The sequence below is a fragment of the Anneissia japonica genome, unplaced genomic scaffold (assembly GCF_011630105.1).
Source record: "Anneissia japonica isolate Jap-2015-1 unplaced genomic scaffold, ASM1163010v1 scaffold287720_len810639_cov167, whole genome shotgun sequence".
NCBI classification, from domain to species: Eukaryota; Metazoa; Echinodermata; class Crinoidea; order Comatulida; family Comatulidae; genus Anneissia; species Anneissia japonica.
In genome coordinates, this window is record NW_022736945.1 from 546,768 (window position 1) to 566,205 (window position 19,438).

The following is a 19,438-nucleotide window of genomic DNA, read 5'->3' on the forward strand; positions in this document are numbered from 1 at the left end:
CACTGATGACAATATCTAATCATAAATGATGATTTCATCATAAATATCAATTATTACAGGATCTAAAGATCTACAGGATATTAAATGAAGAATCTAAAGTTTGTTTATACTGTACTTTAGGCAAGTACCTGTGAATTGAGCAGTATAACAACATTGTTTAGTTAAATCAAGATCTATACTCTGGTTAAATCAATGTCTTGCCTATTGCTTTTTTCAAATATGATAAATATATATATATGTTGAAAACTATTTAAATATGAAATTTAAATTATATGTAAAACATGCAAATTGTGGTACAATAACCACTCACTATGCCCAATGTCTTCTCTTGTCACTAGAACCATTAAAATATAATGTGCTATGTCCAATGCAGGAAATAGAGGCCACTTTGCATAATCATCAGCCGCCTGGCTCAATGAGGTAGGCATATAATCCATGGTGGTTTCAGGTAAATCTGCTCTAAATATCCCTAGAAAACAATACAGATTACATGAATTATGAATAATTCATTTCGAAAGTATACAAATTTCTATTTGATAATAAAGTGTATATTGTATCTTGTATTTGGACAATATAACATTTAAACTATAGAAAACGAAGCCAACCACATATTCTCAGATGTGAGTTCTGTGCAGTATGCCATAGACCTATATAGAGATACACATACAGAATATGAGTAGGGCCTATTTATAATTTTTTTTTCAAAAAGGCATAGGCCTAATAATTGTTGAAAACTAGATTTCCCTCATGGTTACTATATGTTGTGTTGTGCATGACTTTCTACTACTATCCTGTTGCGTCCATGTCTGTTTGTGCAAGTCTAGTAGTAGTACTACTATTAGGCCTACTACCACCACCTCCTAGTTAGTAGATCGATGGGGACCTAGGCCTAAACTAGCTTGTATGTAATTGTAATAATTATGCAGGCCTAGGCCCAGGGATGATGTAGGGGCATAGCAACGTAGTAGTAGGTAGGGCATCTATCAAGCCTCGCATTTTACTAACGCCGCCGTACGTAGGCCTAGGCCTCTTGGCCTACTACACTAGGACTAGGACCTACTACTACTACTACTACTACTAGGCCTAGTACGTAGTAGTATTACTAGACGTGACTAGGGCCTAGGCTAGAAGAATAGAGTAGAGAGAACTTTAACAATACAAAAAAAAATACAATCCCATTGTTCAATACTAACAATAATAATAAATACATTCTGTGCTGTGTCTAAACAACAAAAAACATACTTTGTTACTCCTCTAAATTCTGTAATAAGAACTTTATTAGGACCCGATCGATATGTAGCGGAGTCCAAAACAACAACAAAATCAACCTTTAACCTCAAGATATTTTCTCCATCCACAAGAGGGCCCGTCATCCATGTCGTCACACAAAAGTTCAGCGTGTTTTGTTTACTTGTCTCGTGACAGCACATGCCGCAGAGATAAAATAATCATTGTCAACAATCAACGGTCGACTAGCCTACTTCCATGCTACAGTACTTCGAATATCTACGGACTGCGCAGTGTAGTTGAATTAAACACCAGATATTTGCTATTTTTTTAAGGTAATGTCTCATTCATCGTTCTGTAAGTACCGAGCGTATGTGCTCGTTTTATATTAGGTGTTTATAAATTGTATATACTGTCTGTGATGTATGTGATTGTTCAAGTCAAAGGGGGATACAAAAATCAAAACATTTATATTTTATTTTTGAATATTCAATCATGCATGGTGAAATCAGATAACAAAAAATATGAGGCCCAGCTTTAGCTTAAACTACATTAAACAATTATTACGAATGAAATAAGAATACCAAAGCAGAGAAATACCTTAAAACACACCTTTCTTAAAACCGTACTTTTTGGAAGAAAAGTATCGTTAATGATATTCAATTCTGGAAGTATTTTGTGACGAGGCCGTGCTGTGACCTTTGAAATTACCTCATTCCTGATTTGTTATTTTTTTGTCTTTAGTAGACGCCATGATTAGCATCTCTCGGCCCGTTGCAGGATTTTCGATGATGTGGGGGAGGGGTTACGTTTGCTCAGTGATAATGTTCTGTGGTGCGCGGAGTCACTCCCCCCAAAATAACCTCGTGCTCTGCCCGCCCCCAACCCTCGTCTTCCCAAGTCTTTTCCCCATTGAAAATGTCTGAAGCAAAAAAAAAAAAAAATGTCTGAAGCAAAAAAAAAAAAAAAAAAAAATTCATTTGGGTGTTGTTAGGGACCATCTGAATAAGTAACCTGTTATTGTACGTATAAGTCCATTACATCATGGGCCTAGGCCTATTAATATAACATAGCTTTTTGTTCATGAACTGCTCACCGGAGCTGATAATTCTTCAATATTAAAAATTTTACAGCATAATTTTTTTTGTGGGGGTGGGGGGGGTGTGCACCTGCACTTCTCCCTCCACCTCCACCCCCCTGTGGAACTGAATTCATCCCTATGTTTACTTACCATAGTGGGCTTGATTCAGTGACTGATATGTTTAGGTGGGGTGAAAGGGAAACGTATTGATTAACTTTCTAAATTTCTTTTTCTTCTTCTTGCATCACAGAATGCACGATTTGCTACAGGGCCTGCGCAATTTAGAGTAAGATGGAAGATTCCAAGGGTGGTTCAGATATTGGAAATACAGCTGGAAGCACAGATGTAGGCCAACAGCAGGCTATATATGGCGAAAAATATAACAAGGTACATACAAGTTAAATAATAATAATAATAATAATAATAAGGCAAAAAAAAAGTAACTTTTTGTGTTGGCCATGTTTTCAGAAACAGAGCTGTAAAAAGTTAAATTGTTTTTCTGGACCAAGGTCTAGTTTTGCTAAAATAATTGCTAGTACTTTTATATCAGCTATTGAATATTGGTGTAGTTTTAATGTATTTTTTGCTAGCCCAGCACTAAAATACTCAAGTCCCAGACCCAGGACCACCAACTTTTTACAGCCCTGAATAATAATAATAATAATACTAATAGTAGATGATAAGATCATAAGCAAACTCAACCTTTGCGTAACAGCAATACGGTACATATATGTATTGAGCAAAACAGTCACTTTATGATGTTTATACTGTTGTTTTTCAGACATTTCTCCTCAAGGTTTTCATTGCAATAACAGTATTTATGGTCCTTGTGAGTACAATATCTTTATTTATTAAAACCAAGAGCGATAATTAACTTTTAACTTTATGGAAATAAACTATTTTTTTTTATTTTTTTTTATTTTTAGGAATATAGGCTGTTTCTACCACTCACTTTGATTTGTTCTTTCCACCCCCCTTTAGGGACAATTAATATTCCACTATGTAGGCATACATGCCAATAAAGTATATTTCAAAAGTAACTAGCCTACTTCTTTGTTTTGTTTTCTTTTTTTTTTTCCAGTTGGCCTTGTTGTTCTGTATTATCATTGGAGCTAAAGATAATAGAGGAGAGTTATGGCTGCTGATAATTAACCTGTTAATTAGTAGTTTTGTCACACTTACTCTGGTAAGGAAATAATATATTGTTATTAATATAAGGCCAAAAAAATAAATTTTTGTGTTGGCCACGTTTTGGGAAACTCCAAAAAATGGGTAGATCAGTAGGAAAACTTTTTATTTTAGCCAAAAATGCGTTTATGCTTGAAACAGTAGAAAATACACAAATAATACAACAATTTTTGATTCACATCAGGTACCATGCAGCAAAAAAGGCTGTAGGCTAGGCCTTGTCCCTCTAGCCTAGTCCAAAGCTATTACAGCCTTATATTAGCTCACTAAAATAAAACTAAAATGCCAACCTTGAATTTTGTAAAAGTCAATCAGGCATGGCCAACACAATAATTTTATTTATTTGGCCTAAATATGATATTCGAATACAATTTCATCTGGTTTGTTTATGATTGTAGAACTGTTTCATCGATAATGAACCAAGCACAATTTGAAGTAAATTTACTGCGAGCTTTCGTCGATCTCTTTGTCAGGCCATTCAGGCTAGGTTAGTCATTCATGTTGATAACAAACAACGAAAACTCGCAAGTTGTAAACATCAAACTGTGCTTGATTTATTATCGATGAAACAGTTCTACAATTATATAAATATGATTCTAAAATTAGTAGATTTTTGAGGACGAGAATTAATATGTTAATGATGTTTATCTTGTTAGTACACGATTCATCTATACAGAAACTAAATTAAATGTTATGTTTCATTTTCAGTGTTATTGGTACAAAAAGGGAGAACTGGTAAGTATGTATTATACAGGACCATAAATTGTAGAACTGACTGTACAGTATAAAGCATTATTCTATTAATGTTGAAGTCCAAATCACGATGTATAAAGTGAGATTATGTTTAATGTAAACATTATATTTTAATATATATCTAGATACTAGTTCACACAAAGTCAAGTGGTGACTTTGACCGGAATATGACTTAGTTAATATTACTGTAATACTAGATTTCAAATCGGTAAAGATAATTTTAGAGATATTTTAGTGTGTTTTGTATACATTTTTTAAATAGACTATATTAGGCCTACCTTTCTTTCAAGTCTACAAAACCTTAAATATTTTTTGTTATAGGCATCAGATAAAGCGTGGTTTCTGATTCTGGTGGCCTCGATTTTGATATTTCAAACCATCACAACCGATATTTATGTCTTCAATCCCGTTGTGGATCAGCAGAAACCAACGTCTCCTCCTATAATAACAATTAATCCTGTTCCGACAAATACTACGACTACCAACACTACATCGTAGTGTATTGCGAAAGAATAGCTAAACAGTTTGTGGATGTTCTCAACATGTGTCATGAATCAGAGATGTGTGATGTCATATCAGTAGACCTATGTCCCCTTCCCATTACCACCCATGTTTGGTATCTCTCTCAGCTTTGATCGGTCATAGTTACCTTTCAGGGAGGCAGAAATAGGGGAGAGCTTCTACAATATTCCCTATAATGCACCTGGGACAGTTCCGCATTCGATTGCAGTAAAAACACATTTTATACCCATTTGTGGCAGGCCTTAAATGATGAATATCAACATATAAAATATCAAAATTGATCCAGTACCAGTACCTTCAGGGCAGCGTTGGCTGCCAGAAATTTGCCAACAGGGTGTCCGAAATGTTGAAAGTCCGAACCAAACGGCCGACTAGAGCCTCGGTCCGGGTCGCGGAATTAACAAATCCCTGGCCCGACCACAATATTAGGGCTTGGCAATCAAAATAACACGTAAATGGATAGTCACATTATTAATTTTTTTTATTTTGATCCGCCGACTTGGTCATGGCATCAGACAATGGGGGTCCAGGCCTGCGATGGAAAGAGGATCAAACCCCGCTGCCGCCACCACTGTTCCAGGCCCGTAACCAGGTTCATGGGAAGGGGGTAGGGGAGGGTTTCATAGGCAAAGTTTAACTCAGAAGTTTTTCTTTAATAAACAAAATTATGATCAAATAATAATGAAGTAGTAAACTGGTCACGGGTGGGGGATCGGCCGAACTCTAAGTCCCCTTGGTTACGGACCTGACATCTGGCATTCGGTTTCTTGTGTCAGTGCCAAAAATATTGTTCTTTTAAAGTTGGCGGCAAGTGCGTCTTAAAATATTCAGTGTCAGTAAATTAACCATACCATACCTGAATGATTTTTCTTTGATACCCTGAAAGGGGTCATTTATAATTAATATTGTATTTGTACTGTGTTATCCTTACTATGCAATTTTTGTTCATTAGTACTGTAATAACTTTTTATTTTACATAATTTAGTAGTGTGATTGGATACTAGAAATATAAATTATATATTTTTGTATAAGGTAAAACATTTGATTTTAATAAGTAAGAATAAGAATAAAAGAATATAAAATGTACAAAATGTTGTTTAATCCAGTTTGTAATTATATTTATCTAATCTAGATAAGATCACCTTCAAACAAACATTGAAGACAGTCACTCTTGACTCTTTCGTTTTCTTCTTTCTTGTTTGTACTAAAACGGGGGGGGGGGCAGTGTGCAGTGGTGTATCTTATAGGGGTGCATTAGGAGCGCACTCCCCCAAGAAATAGGCCTACCCGCGCTTCCCAGTCGCCGAGCCTTCCCCCACCCCCAAAAAAATCACGGTCAAGTAGACTGCCCCTCTCCATTTCAAGATTCAGACACACCACTGACACTGTGACAAAATGTAAATTAAGTTTTGCCTTGTTATTTCAGTTATTGACGTTTAGGCCTACAATGAAATGAAATAAACATAATAAAAAATCACTGAATGGTTTAATTTGGTACTCATTGTTTCGTCCGAGATGATAAACACATTATACATTTCATTAAAAATCATTATTTTAAAAACTCGATTACATGATTAGGCCTGCCCATACTACAGCCCGCCCACTAATTCCAGACCACCTTTGGAATTAGGCCCTGAAAATTTGAGGTGGTCTCGGGGTTGTACGTTAAAAGGTTGAAGATTGTTATTTGGGTCTTTGGAAAAGTGGTCTCGGAATTGAAGGGGTCTCGAATTGGAGGGTGCACTGTTACACTAGCTGTTATTTAGGCCTGTTTGTTTATAGTTAGATAGGCCTATGATTCTTTCAAAAAATACTGCAACACGTGGCGGTGACTACCCTGGATGGATGAATCGTTGCGAAATCTATTTTACTATTTCAACACACGTGCGTCATTACTCAAATGAAACGCGTTATAGTAAGTATTTATTGGGGAAATTACACCTACCTTTATATCTGTGGCACACACAAAGGTGGTGCATCCACATAATACAAATATATAAAAGAACAAACAAAATTATAAACAAAGGATTAAACTATTATCTTATTTTAAAAAATACATACAGGTTTATACTTGCAAATTGAAATTGGCATTTAAAGGTACTACTCCTAACACAGGGGCCAACCAGGACTAAAAGCGGAATTTATTAATTATTTTAATTATTTACTTATTTTTTTCTTTTTTTTTACTACAATGTTAGGCCTATAGTATACTGTATTTGGCAATTCTTATTTAAACCAGTTTTATTGATACTTCATGTAGACCTATGTTTGTGAAGATTTGAATAGGTACCATGAAAAAATGAATGAGTAGCTAACGGGGGAAGTCACAAGGAATATGGCAAACCAGCTCTCTCTGTGTATGTTCATCCACAAGTAAATTAAAAACAAACACGTAAATTATAAAGAAAAGATTAAGATATAAACTTAATTAACAAAATACATATAAAATACATAGGCCTATACCCTTTTGTGACTGGTTTAAATTAAAAGTACTGCTCCAGACAAAGAAAGAGCGCAATTTAGTTTTTTGCTACAATGATTGGCAATTCTTGTTTTAAACCATTTTTATTGTTACTTCATGTATGTTCGTGAAGTTTTGAAATAAATAAACCATGAGAGAAGAATAAAAAATGTAAAAATACATAAGCCTTGGCTATGTTTTAGTACCAAGATTTGTTGACGCTTTATTTTGGCTACTGACGCATTGTGGAACTTCAATACAAACTTTCGAAACAAGTTCGTGCTTTGCGAAGTACTGAATATTTACGACCATATTTACGTCTGCCTCCTCTTATTAAAATGACAAAATTTAGCCGAATCGTGAGTTTTCAATGGATGCAAATTGGTGTGATTGTACTCGTAGGTGTTACAGTGCGTTGGTCGGTTAGTTTAAATGCATATTCAGGTAAGTTTAGAATATTTAGGCCTAACCTAGCGTATGCAACCATCAGCTCAGCAGGCAAGGCATTCGTTTACCGGCCCGTGCCCCGTGAGCTAGTTGACTCTGGCTCAAGATTGGGCCTAGGGTAGGCCAGTCGAACACGCCATAATAAAAGTGCTAGTAGTATGTATGCAAACAATTTAATTAGGCCTAGGCCTAAACTACCATTTTTTTTTTTTTTTCTTTTTTTCTTTCTTTCAAAATATTGTTGACATAGGCTTAGCCATGCACTCAGTATTTTGCCAGGCCTAGCCTAATTATAGGGGCCTACTAGGCCTATATTAAACAATTTAGGCCTATAGTAGGCCCTAGGCCCATAGAGCATATTTATAATTATAAAACAGTCAATAGTGTACCTATGCTCCATATTTTAAACACTTTTATTGATGATGTAATTGACTCAATTTAAAAAGTCTAGGCCTATTATGTCATTTTATGTATTTGATATCTGGAAATAGGTACAGGCAAACCCTCGATGTTTGGAGATTATGAAGCCCAGCGACATAATACCTATGTTCCATGTTTTAAACACTTTTATTGATGATTTAAACTCAATTTAAAAAGTCTATGTCATCATACATATTTGATTATCTCGAAATAGGTGCAGGCAAACCACCAATGTTTGGAGATTATGAAGCCCAGCGACATTGGATGGAGATCACAACAAACCTTGCAATTGACCAATGGTAAGTCAAAAAAAGTGCATCCTAACTTGCAATTGACCAATGGTAAATTGCAAAAAGTGCATCTTGTACAGCAACTTCATAGTACCTGTACAAAGCTAGTAAAGAGCCAGGAGCCAAAATGTTAAATTTCTGCTTTAAAATGTTGATTGCTTCCACACTGTAAATTTTTTTTTTTTTTTTTGCGCAGAGAATATATCGAAAACCAAATGAAATTTGCACGGAAAATCACTAGTGTGCTGCATCGTAATTATTTCATATACAATGGTTGTACATTGAGAGATAGGCAAAAATTGCACCGAAATCAGCCGTTATTTTCAAATTGGGGGAACAGAAATCAAATTTTTGCATGGTGGATGTATTTTCTACACAAGCCTTATTTTACAGTCTTTGATAGCTCTATGCTGAAATCTGAAGGTTGCGAACAGCAGCAGTGCAAATAGGGGCTTAAGTACCCCTGTCAAACATGCCAATCCTCCTGTCAGCAACAACTTATCAGACACAGCTCATCATCTAAAAGAAATTATTTTGAGTGTAATATTGATGTAACAAACATTTTCAAGTTTTTATAGACACCACATGGAAAATATTTAGACCCTTCAAACTGTCTTTTCCCTTGGATCCCGCTGCCATCTGCATGGCATTGTCAGCCCCTCCTGTCAGATAGCTTAGCCCTCTGAATTATTTTCCTAGTTGCCACTGGTTGTGTGAGAATAACACATTTTTACCTCACATTCATAGGTATGAGAATGGGACAGACAATGATCTTTTGTACTGGGGTTTGGATTACCCACCATTGACAGCATATCATAGTTGGATATGTGGTAAAGTGTAAGTTATACATCTTTGTGTGTATTATTAAAGATGCACTGTCTGCCATGAGTTGAAATTCAATTCCAGATTCTACTTGCTTATTTTGTATTAATTAAGTTATTGAACTGCAGATTTCATATTTATACATATAATAGGCCTATCATTATAGATTATTATTATGTGGGCTTAGACCAAAGATAAACGTTAACTTTCAGTACATTATTATACATTTATTTCATTTATCTTTTATACTTTTCTTCTGTATACTTTAGTTCATCTTTTCTGAATCCGGATTGGGTAGAACTGTATGCCTCCCGTGGTTATGAAAGCTATGAGCACAAACTTTTCATGAGGTATTCAGGTAAATTTTATGGTAATAAAATAAAATTAATAAAAATCCATCATTTTTTCCTATTTACACTGTAAACCTACTGGTATTTCTCCAAAGCTTATTTTTTTTGCAGTATATGGTTTTAATAATGATCTTTTAATTATACTGTATTATAAAAATATCTTTTTTTTTTCTTTCAGTTCTTGTCGTTGACCTGCTCCTCTACATTCCAGCCGTTTTGCTCCTCTGCTGGGTGGACAGTTCTAAGAGAATGTTAAGTTTTGATTGGTTGATGGTTGCCATGGTGATATTATTATACCCAGGACTCATTGTGATTGACCATGGCCATTTTCAGTATCCTTTCTTGTTTTGATTTTGTTCCTTATGTTTTATAAAACTCTTTGTTTTTGAAAGATGGTGGGCTATTTATTTTGCTAATTATGGAGTTGTGAAATTACTTTTCACTTGATATCAATCCATCTAATTCTGTGTGCTAATCGATATATCTATCTGTAAATTGCTCAATAACTCATATTTGTATTATTATTTATATATTTGTTAATTACTTACTTATATTACTGTTATGACTTTAAATATTTACTTAATATAATTTGCTATATTAGTATTTCTTTTTGCATACGATAGCAACAGCTTTTCAAATTGACAGTGTGTTCTATATTTCTGTAGGTATGGACAATCAAAAGGCAATTTTTCGACACCGCATGCCCATTTCAAAGCCACTCTTTAATTTTTATGTTACATGAAATTTAACATGAAGAAGTGGGTGGCCTTATACACGAGGTGCGTTTATACCCAAGGATCTAGTGCTAGTGCAATATAATTGTGAATGAATTTCAGATACGATATGCTTTCAAATTTACAGATTGAACTTTAACACTATAGGTACAACAATGCAAGTCTAGGATTTTGTCTCCTAGCAATCATTGCTGTGACAACAGGTCATGACCTCTGGGGGTCAATCTCATTTGTGTTGGCTTTGAACTACAAACAAATGGAATTGTACCATGCAATGCCATTTTTCTGTTATCTGCTTGGAAAATGTTTCAGATCATCTGATGAGAATGGGTAAGAAGTTTTTGCTTATGGTCTTCATATTTTTTAATTAAAATAATGTTTAAAACTTTAGCAGTAAATCCGCAACATAGAAAAAAAATGAACGTTACAATGTTATAATTTTAAATTTGGAGAGAAATAATAAGCCATGTGAGGATTTGTCTATATGCCTTGACCATTGACATGATCATTGTGCACATGAAACTACTAGATGGATAACTGGGTGAATATTTTCATTTCAGATTATGGAAACTGATAAAAATAGGCGTTATTGTCATCGCATCATTTATTATCTGCTGGCTACCTTTCTTGACAACTGTTGAAACAATCTTGCAGGTTGTACATCGGCTCTTTCCCTTTGCAAGAGGACTGTATGAGGTATGATATTTTTGAGAGTCAGTGTGTTGTTGAGTAAGGACCAGTCAAACTTAATTGATAGAAATGAGGACTTGATTCTTCATATATTACAGCACTTATATAGCGCTATTTTATGAAGATTAGAGTGCACAAAACATGGACTAGCTCATACAGTAACTTCCTTCTCGTGTCTGAGCTACCCGGTAAACCGGTACCAGCTGCTCTCGTCTGTCCACAACAACTTCATAACTATAGTATCAACTGTTTCATATGTTATATATACCTGGTCTCCTGGCCTGAGTCTCATATCTTCCCATTTTCAGTTTATCTATATTTTGAAAAATAATTATATCATAATTATTATTAATCATATCATGTCAACATAACACATCAATTGATCTTGCAGGATAAAGTTGCAAACTTCTGGTGCAGTATAGAACCTATACTAAGAACAAAGGAAAAATTTTCGCAAGATATAATACTGAAGATAGCTTTGGTTTCAACTGTAGGGGCGCTGTTACCTTCGTCGCTACATCTACTATACAAACCAACAGTCCGCAGCTTTAGATTAGCACTAGTAAGTTATACATTAGTGTGGAAGGTGAAAAGGCAGCTATTTGTGTTAATTTAAGTACTGTACAGTAACAGTCCCAGTTATGTACCCCTCCCTCCAAATACCTTTTCAATGGTTTGTTGACATTTTATCTATATTTTTAACTAATAGAATATTTTGATTTGACTTTTTAAGATTTTATTTTTTCAATATTTTTGATGATTAGTAGTCATATTTTTTACATCAGTATATTTATTTTCAGGTAAATTCATCATTAGCATTTTTCCTATTTTCATTCCAAGTACATGAGAAATCCATCTTGCTGGTAGCATTGTAAGTATGGAATCAAATTGAATTTAATTTCCCAAATAGACATAAAATTTGGTGTTTTTTTGAAGTGATAGGTTTTTTTTAAAAATTATGATCATTTCACATTTTTTATTTATTTATTTTAGGCCAGTGTGTATGATGCTACAAGACCGACCATTTGCATCGACCTGGTTTTTATTAATATCAACATTGAGGTAAAATATATTCTGTATCATTATCTATCATGTTTAAAATATCTAAAGCCATGTCCAGATTATCAAATTTTCTTTGACAAAAAACTGTTGTAGGCCAATATATAGTCATGATGTGCCTATATCGTCGCTCACATCATGAACCAACACAATCAAAATAGACTGTGTTAGTTCTTGAAATAAAGAAAGCGCGTCAAAATACGCGCTGTTGTTGTTAACAACTTTTTATGTGGAAAAGAATACAAAAGTGTTTGACAACCAATATGCGCTCATTTTGACCCACTACTGTGATTTCAAGCACTAACATAGTCTACTTTGATTGTGTTATTTCGTGATGTGAGCGACGATAATAGGTCATGATGTGATGTCATCATGACCATATTTAGGCATGTCACAAGTTTTTGTCAAATAAAATTTGATAATCTGGGTAGAGCTGTTCACTCTATCAAGTTTTATGTGACAAATTCCTGTGATTTGCCCTTACATGGGTGTGATGATGTCACATCATAACCATATATGGGCAAATTTGTCAAATTCGTAGTGTGGACATAGCTTCCAAGCAGGTATCGCACATTGATGTAGCTTTATTTTTGTTGGCTCACTTGTCATCAGATTACATTTCGGTGCTTGTTTGTTTCCATTGGATTATGTCCTGTCACCCTCTTAACACATGCCAGTTTTTGTATACTGATACCAGTGATCGTATACTAATTAAAATGTTTACCTTTTCAGTATGTTTCCTCTACTTGTGAAGGATGGCCAGGCTCTCTCTACATCAGCCCTCTGCTTACTATTCCTACTAGCATCAAGGACCTTGCTAGACTCTCAGAAGTTAAAACAACATATTGCTGTGCGAATAATAGTAAGTGATAGTACACAAATAGAAGATTGATGTCTACTTATGTAATGTATATATTGTATGTTAGATATTCAGTGATTAGTAATAACCTGATTAATAAATTATTAGATCACTTGTTTATATATTTTTTATTTTCCAGTTTTGGTTATCAATTCTTGGAATGTCAGTACTCTGTGCATTCCACCTGGTGATCCCACCCCCTCCAAAGTATCCTGATCTATACCCTTTATTCATCTCGGCTTATTCTTGTGCACACTTTCTGGTATTCTTTGCGTACTGTCAGTACTTGCAGTTTACAACCACAGATGATGAGAAGGTACGAGGCCCAACAGATGAGACATTTAGAAATACGAAAACAAAGAGGAAAGTGCACAAGAAAGACTGAAGTAATATTTAAAAATGAAAAAATTCAAATCATAAATAAGTTAAGAATAAGAATTTATTCACAAATTGTTCTAAAAATACAAACACAGTACAGTATTATAAAATAGTACAGTACTTGATAGACATGTTAATAACTTTTAAAGGACTAAATATATTTTTGTTGGTAAGGTCTTGACAAAATATTAAGCAACAATTAATACACAGGTAACTTTTTAAACTGTGAATGAAAGCAAGTGCCTTACTGGCAAATTTACAGTTTAAAAACATATCACCAATCATTTGACCAAATAAATTGTTGATTTGTTTTTCATTGGATGATGTTCTTTTCATAATTAGATTATGAACTTGAAAATTTCTTTGTTGTACAAAATACAGTACAGTACTATGTTATACTGTAATTATTTTAATATTAAAATATGGATGGTTATTACAATCATACACTATAATTATGGTGATGCCATGTTATAGAACCCTGTTCCGCAACCTTTTTAGCCCACGACCCAAATGATATGTCAAGCACACTGACGCGACCCATCAAAACCCAAAGTCAATAAAACGACGTCGTTTTATACGCGCGAGGGATAGCGGGAAGAACCACTCACTTGATTCTTTTGTGAATTGATTAAAATATTATCATCACCCACAAAATCAATATGTAAAACCCATAAAAATAGAAATTAAAATAACTTTGAATTACTCTTTTAACAAAATCACGCAAGTTATCAAATTTTTTTATAAGTTAAAGACTTTTAAAAATTAATTATTAACAGACATTGTATTATAAATTCCTAGTGCTTCCAGAGATTTATGGGTTATGCGGAGACATAGACACATCAAATTTAAAAATGTTTTCTCATTATAATTTGCAGCTGAAAGCCTAACACATTGAAATGAACAAAGCTAATACTTTACGGTTGTCACACCTGAAGTACAAATGTTTTGATAATATATTTTTAACATGAAACTGATAATTTTAATAACAAAAGTAAACTCACGCACTTGTCACATTTAAATTGCACTTTCGTTACTGTAATTTAATTTTGTGTATCTTCGTTCACGTTAAGTAAAGTTTTCACGATCTGAAGAGATCATGCGACCCATTTTGTTTTCGTAACCCAAACATTGGGTCACGACCCATAGGTTGCAGAACGGTGTTTTAGAATATCTTCAGTGGTGTAACATCTATGAGGTCTCACTAGCTAAAGGAGGCCATGGTCCAGGATATTATTATTAATTGATTTTCCCTGGACCATGGGGCCCCAAAATTGCCAACTGCAGCCCCTAATGAGCAGAATGTGTAAAAAACATGAAAAACACCAGAGCATGCATGCCTGGAAAAAAAATGTTTGTACCTCCGACCATCAAAATTGTCTCAATAAAACGTCCCCCAGCACCAAATGTTATCTGTATACTATATAGCCCAACCATTTATTTTTTTTAATTTTTTTCCTAAAATGCCACCGGCTGCCAGTTGTGCAGTTGCACACTTTTTGCAGCCTTGCTTTGCAGCCTCCTAGAGCCCAGGGCCTCAGACCTCTTTGTTACACAACTGGATATCTACCATACCATATAATTGGTTCTAAAGCTTTGTCCACTAGCCCTGGAAAAAAAAATGTTTGTGCCTCCCTCCGACCATGAGAATTGTCTTGAACTGTAATCTGTACAATATATAGCCTAGCAGTTTATTTTTTCCCCCCAAATTGCCTCTGGGACATCCATGGTGCCTCCGACGGCAGGTCGTGCACTTTTTCCAGGCTTAGTGACAAATAACTGCGATATGCCATCATCATGCCCATATATGGGCACATCACACAAATTTGTCACACTAATTGATAATGTGGACAGATCTCAATATTATACAGTTCCACAAAGCTGTGTATTTGAGTCTATTATTTTCTTGCTTTTGTGAATTTTATCTGCTCTGCTAGTGGTAACACTTTTTCCCTTTATGGACAACTCAAGTTACTCTAATCCCATCAGCTGAAATAAATTATGAAAATATAGCCTATTGTTTCATTTTACTCCCCTATCAGCAGGTACAGTAGTATATCAACAATAGTATCTATGTTATAACTAATTTTACACAGATATGAAGTATAATTGTTTAAATAAATGTCAAAGAAACAATATCAGGTATCGCATGTCTACTTCATTTAAAGGAATCATACATTTTATATGTCGTACATTATTTGCCAGTTATATACATGAGAACAATATTTTGATATAAACACTGTAACATATAAACAGATTGACTGGTCCATAATAAACTTAGACAGTATAAGAAGGGACACCAACAAACTCATATTTTACTTATTTATTTTTTGATTTTATTCCTTTAGGCACATGGCCAAAGATCACCAATATCAACTTTATCACTGTCCTATTAGGTGGCAATCCCTTCACACAACAAAGGTATACACATGATGCTCTGCAACTAAGAGGCTTAACCTGTCCAGACTGACTGTCGTGAGAAAAGAAATCTTGTAATCTGACAGAATTTGAACCTAGGACCCTGGGATTGGAAGGTTAGCATCTTCCTAACAAGCTATTGAACTCCAATTCTACAGAAACTTTGAAAATTTAACATTGACAAAACAATTCCTAAAAGGTTTTATCCCTCAATGATTCTCGTGTTATGGAGGCTAGTTCATTATGAGAAAGACAGGCGAAAATCGGCATTAGAAGGGCAGGGCATACAGTAGATGTAGATATTTGTATCTTCCATTATGATACAGATGTTCTCTCAAACAGAACGTAATGAACACACATTCCTCCTTTCCTAAATTTCTACCTGGTCAGTGTCACTATGTGCAACGGTATAAAAAATGTTTTGTCCCCAATCTTGCTGTTTTTTAACAAGCATGCTAAAAGATAATATGTAACAAATAGAGAGAACACCTACACACATCATGAATTAACATATTCGGTTTTAAATTAAATTTGTACAGCATTCTAGATTGTATAGAAATTTTTAAAAATTGACCTATTATTTATTAATCATTGCATATCATTCATTTTTATATTAACATTATCCTTTAATTTTAAATTTTTTTAAAATGTTTAAACAATCGTCCAACAGGAATGCTTTGTTCCCACTTGCATGCGAAAAATATAATCAAAACGTATTTCGTATTGTAATGAATAAATACAGTTTATTAAATGCTTGCGGTACACAACATAGATAGTTCTGAAACTATCTATGTATAATGAAAGTCTAATTGAATCAGTAGTCTACAGGTCAATAACTGTATCTTTTTTGTTGAGCTTAATCTGACATCATTTTTCCTCTGCTATCAGTTCTTCCCTCACTTCAGTTAAAATATATCCCAAAAGGTTCTGACCTTTCCAATTCTTCTTGTCAAGTGCTAAGGGATTTTTTAAGCCAAGTCCAATACCCCATATCCTGTCATTCGCACTTGCCTCTGCTAGCGTTGTACCCTGTGTCTTCAGTAGTTCTTTTTTAAGATCTGAATTCTGTGAAAACTAACGATCAATTTCCATTATGTATTACAACTGCTGTATCATTATAATGTACAGTTACTACAAGAATCAGTGGTGGATTCAAAGGGGGTCCAGCCGACCCGACTCCACCTAAATTTTTCAGGATTTAAAAAAAAATTTTGAGAATAGATAAAAGTGTGCATTTTTGAGACAAAAGGTTTAGTGTGCACATAGTGCACTTCATCATGAATACTCAGACTCGTAACCAGGAGGTTTCTATGATTCAGAAAAAAACCTGGATCTGCCCCTGAAAATTATCATTTGAAATCTGCTTAGATACATATACAGTATAAGTAATTAACAATTCAAATCAAATCATTAATAAAAAAAATATTATTAAATGTGAAATTAAATTAATTAATTATTTGTCCTACATTATATATAAAATATATTAAGTCAATAATTATATATATATATATTGTGTATCCCTGAGGAAGAGTACAGGCATGCTCGGAATATTCAAAATATTGTAAAAAACTTGTTTATGTCAACGTATACGTTTCTCTACTTTGTGCATTCATACTCATTTTTATTTGGTGTATGTATATACACACAATTCAAATATTGAGTTGATTATAAAAAGAAAGCATAGCCTACTAAATAAACAATACCTTTGCTTTGACACCTTTTTTGACAATTGCACGTTTATTTTCATTCCAAACATTTTGATCAAAATTCTTAACACGTCGTCCGAGCTGTTTCATTTTACCGGGCTTTACTGCTGCAATAATCTGCTCTCCAACTTCAGTATCTTCGAACAAAACTGAATGAAAAGAATACACAAATTAAATTATATTGTAGACAGACAGTATCATTGAAGGAGGTACTTGAATTGAAATAAGAAATAAAGCTATATATTATTTCTATTTACGGTACCTGCTTTTTGATGCATCATGTATTGCTCAGAACAACTGTACTTAACATCCTCCAGTTCAAAAACAGCTGGGTGGAAATTACTGAATGGAGATTCCGGTGTGTAAAACAAAGTAAACTTCTCGTCGTTTGACTTCAGCTGCTTACTGCCAACTGATGCCATGTCTCTTGATGATGTATCTTCAGCTTGTCTCTTTGGCATTCTAAGAAGAACGAATAAAGAATGATAAAATTAAATGTTACATTAACCATCTGCATCAAAAGAAAGTCTGTCTCATCTCATCCGTTTCAGCCGGGAACCAGTTCGGCCGCGGTGTATTTATCATCCATAAAATCAGGAAATTAAGTGTATTTTGTTTGTCTTATTAGTAAATACACTATCCTCACTTTATAGTTAAACAGGCTTGTCATATCAGTTACCACTGAAAATAGCATGTTTTTTGCTTTCCTGCAGTCTTCTTAAGTGAACGTGCATACTTATAATTATATTATTAGTTTAGCATATATATTAGCCATTAAATGGATCGAATTGACTGAAAACATACAATATATAAAATGTGCTTCATACATCGCAACCGAACTTGTTCGTGGCTGAAAGCAATCCTACAACACAGGGACCTGTTCAGGGGCGTACCGTGGGGGGGGGGGGCATCTAGATGTGTATAAGAGACAGGTACAGTAGTATATCAACAATAGTATCTATGTTATAACTAATTTTACACAGATATGAAGTATAATTGTTTAAATAAATGTCAAAGAAACAATATCAGGTATCGCATGTCTACTTCATTTAAAGGAATCATACATTTTATATGTCGTACATTATTTGCCAGTTATATACATGAGAACAATATTTTGATATAAACACTGTAACATATAAACAGATTGACTGGTCCATAATAAACTTAGACAGTATAAGAAGGGACACCAACAAACTCATATTTTACTTATTTATTTTTTGATTTTATTCCTTTAGGCACATGGCCAAAGATCACCAATATCAACTTTATCACTGTCCTATTAGGTGGCAATCCCTTCACACAACAAACGTATACACATGATGCCTGTCTCTTATACACATCTAGATGTGTATAAGAGACAGAATTTACAGTTTAAAAACATATCACAAAAAGTCAGTGTTTCCCACTCACCCAGTTTCACATTTAAAATATTTAAAAACTTTACATATGATAGAGCATATTTAAAATGCCACTTCAATAATTAATAACATTAAAAACACCATCAGTAACAATTATAATAATAATATTACTAATGATATAATATAAATATATTTAAAATATAAACATATTAAAAGTGTTGAGCTGATGAGGCCTAGTACTGAGATAATCTGTATGCAGGTGCATGATGGTGCGACAATAATTATCTATTTATTGTGTGTTGCATTGAGCTACAGCCTTCCTGAATCCTACCTAGCCCCAAATCTAGCCCAATGTAGACAATTTCTGCTCACGGTAGCTAACCGCATGCCTGCAAATTTCTAGGTTCCGGGTAAAAGGAGAGGCAATAATGACATGACATGACACACATGACTGATAACAGTGTTACAACCAGCAAGTACTTCTTCGCACAGAAAAAAAAATAAATAAAAAAAACTTGGAGACATACTTACATCAAAGAAGAAGTCCTTGTTTTAAATCGAATACTTAGTATAATATCGGTTTATATTTTGTGGATTGCTGCACTGTTGGGTAATCCTCTCCTCGTTTGTTTACTTCAGTCATTACATTTAGAAAGTGACGTAATCTTTGGAAAATAC

The 19,438-nt window shown here is 34.2% G+C and overlaps 4 protein-coding genes across 6 annotated transcripts in view; 2 read left to right on the forward strand and 2 right to left on the reverse strand.

The window, feature by feature from the left end:
* The window catches only part of LOC117116996 (trimeric intracellular cation channel type 1B.1-like), a gene marked incomplete in the record, with an annotated part of 4,579 nt that extends 3,197 nt beyond the window's left edge, over positions 1-1,382 (reverse strand). The window contains 2 exon segments of the mRNA XM_033261166.1: positions 311-469; positions 1,243-1,382. Coding sequence (XP_033117057.1) covers positions 311-437 — 127 coding nt within the window.
* A 25-nt stretch (positions 1,383-1,407) lies between these two features.
* LOC117116998 lies at positions 1,408-6,248 on the forward strand. Its single transcript, XM_033261169.1, has 6 exons — positions 1,408-1,562; positions 2,559-2,695; positions 3,090-3,137; positions 3,390-3,494; positions 4,205-4,231; positions 4,571-6,248. Exons 2-6 carry the CDS (start codon positions 2,600-2,602, stop codon positions 4,745-4,747), a joined length of 453 nt encoding a protein of 150 aa, XP_033117060.1. The 5' UTR covers positions 1,408-1,562; positions 2,559-2,599; the 3' UTR covers positions 4,748-6,248.
* Positions 6,249-6,390: 142 nt separating this feature from the next.
* LOC117116993 (dolichyl pyrophosphate Man9GlcNAc2 alpha-1,3-glucosyltransferase-like) lies at positions 6,391-18,719 on the forward strand. 2 transcript variants are annotated; one of them, XR_004446846.1, is made up of 13 exons: positions 6,391-7,676; positions 8,314-8,398; positions 9,137-9,226; positions 9,481-9,569; positions 9,740-9,893; positions 10,443-10,625; positions 10,856-10,991; positions 11,377-11,547; positions 11,786-11,856; positions 11,979-12,047; positions 12,777-12,906; positions 13,043-15,323; positions 18,335-18,719. XR_004446846.1 is itself a non-coding variant. In XM_033261161.1 (12 exons), the coding sequence occupies exons 1-12, from the start codon at positions 7,571-7,573 to the stop codon at positions 13,286-13,288; spliced, it is 1,530 nt and encodes a 509-aa protein (XP_033117052.1). In that variant the 5' UTR covers positions 6,391-7,570; the 3' UTR covers positions 13,289-15,416. The 2 variants fall into 2 exon arrangements, 1 of the variants encoding a protein (XP_033117052.1); XM_033261161.1 differs by lacking the exon at positions 18,335-18,719 and having other exon boundaries at positions 13,043-15,416.
* Positions 16,399-19,429, reverse strand: LOC117116997 (N-glycosidase YbiA-like). Of its 2 annotated transcripts, none has more exons than XM_033261168.1 (4): positions 19,292-19,429; positions 17,665-17,864; positions 17,400-17,551; positions 16,399-16,770 (listed from the first exon to the last, which is right to left on the reverse strand). In XM_033261168.1, the coding sequence occupies exons 2-4, from the start codon at positions 17,861-17,863 to the stop codon at positions 16,564-16,566; spliced, it is 558 nt and encodes a 185-aa protein (XP_033117059.1). In that variant the 5' UTR covers position 17,864; positions 19,292-19,429; the 3' UTR covers positions 16,399-16,563. The 2 variants fall into 2 exon arrangements, with proteins under 2 accessions (XP_033117059.1, XP_033117058.1); XM_033261167.1 differs by lacking the exon at positions 19,292-19,429 and adding an exon at positions 19,092-19,231.
* Between the last annotated feature and the right edge of the window lie 9 nt (positions 19,430-19,438).

Excerpts from the sequence above, each read along its gene's own strand:
- LOC117116998 (XM_033261169.1), top strand. The coding sequence starts at position 2,600 with ATGGAAGATTCCAAGGGTGGTTCAGATATTGGAAATACAGCTGGAAGC. Across the intron at positions 2,696-3,089 it reads ATGGCGAAAAATATAACAAG|ACATTTCTCCTCAAGGTTTT; the intron begins GTACATACAAGT and ends GTTGTTTTTCAG. Across the intron at positions 4,232-4,570 it reads GGTACAAAAAGGGAGAACTG|GCATCAGATAAAGCGTGGTT; the intron begins GTAAGTATGTAT and ends TTTTTGTTATAG.
- LOC117116997 (XM_033261167.1), bottom strand. The coding sequence starts at position 19,147 with ATGCGGTTAGCTACCGTGAGCAGAAATTGTCTACATTGGGCTAGATTT. Across the intron at positions 17,552-17,664 it reads CATGATGCATCAAAAAGCAG|TTTTGTTCGAAGATACTGAA; the intron begins GTACCGTAAATA and ends CTTTTCATTCAG. Across the intron at positions 16,771-17,399 it reads AAAAAGGTGTCAAAGCAAAG|TTTTCACAGAATTCAGATCT; the intron begins GTATTGTTTATT and ends ATTGATCGTTAG.
- LOC117116993 (XM_033261161.1), top strand. The coding sequence starts at position 7,571 with ATGACAAAATTTAGCCGAATCGTGAGTTTTCAATGGATGCAAATTGGT. Across the intron at positions 7,677-8,313 it reads TAGTTTAAATGCATATTCAG|GTGCAGGCAAACCACCAATG; the intron begins GTAAGTTTAGAA and ends ATCTCGAAATAG. Across the intron at positions 9,570-9,739 it reads ACTTTTCATGAGGTATTCAG|TTCTTGTCGTTGACCTGCTC; the intron begins GTAAATTTTATG and ends TTTTTCTTTCAG.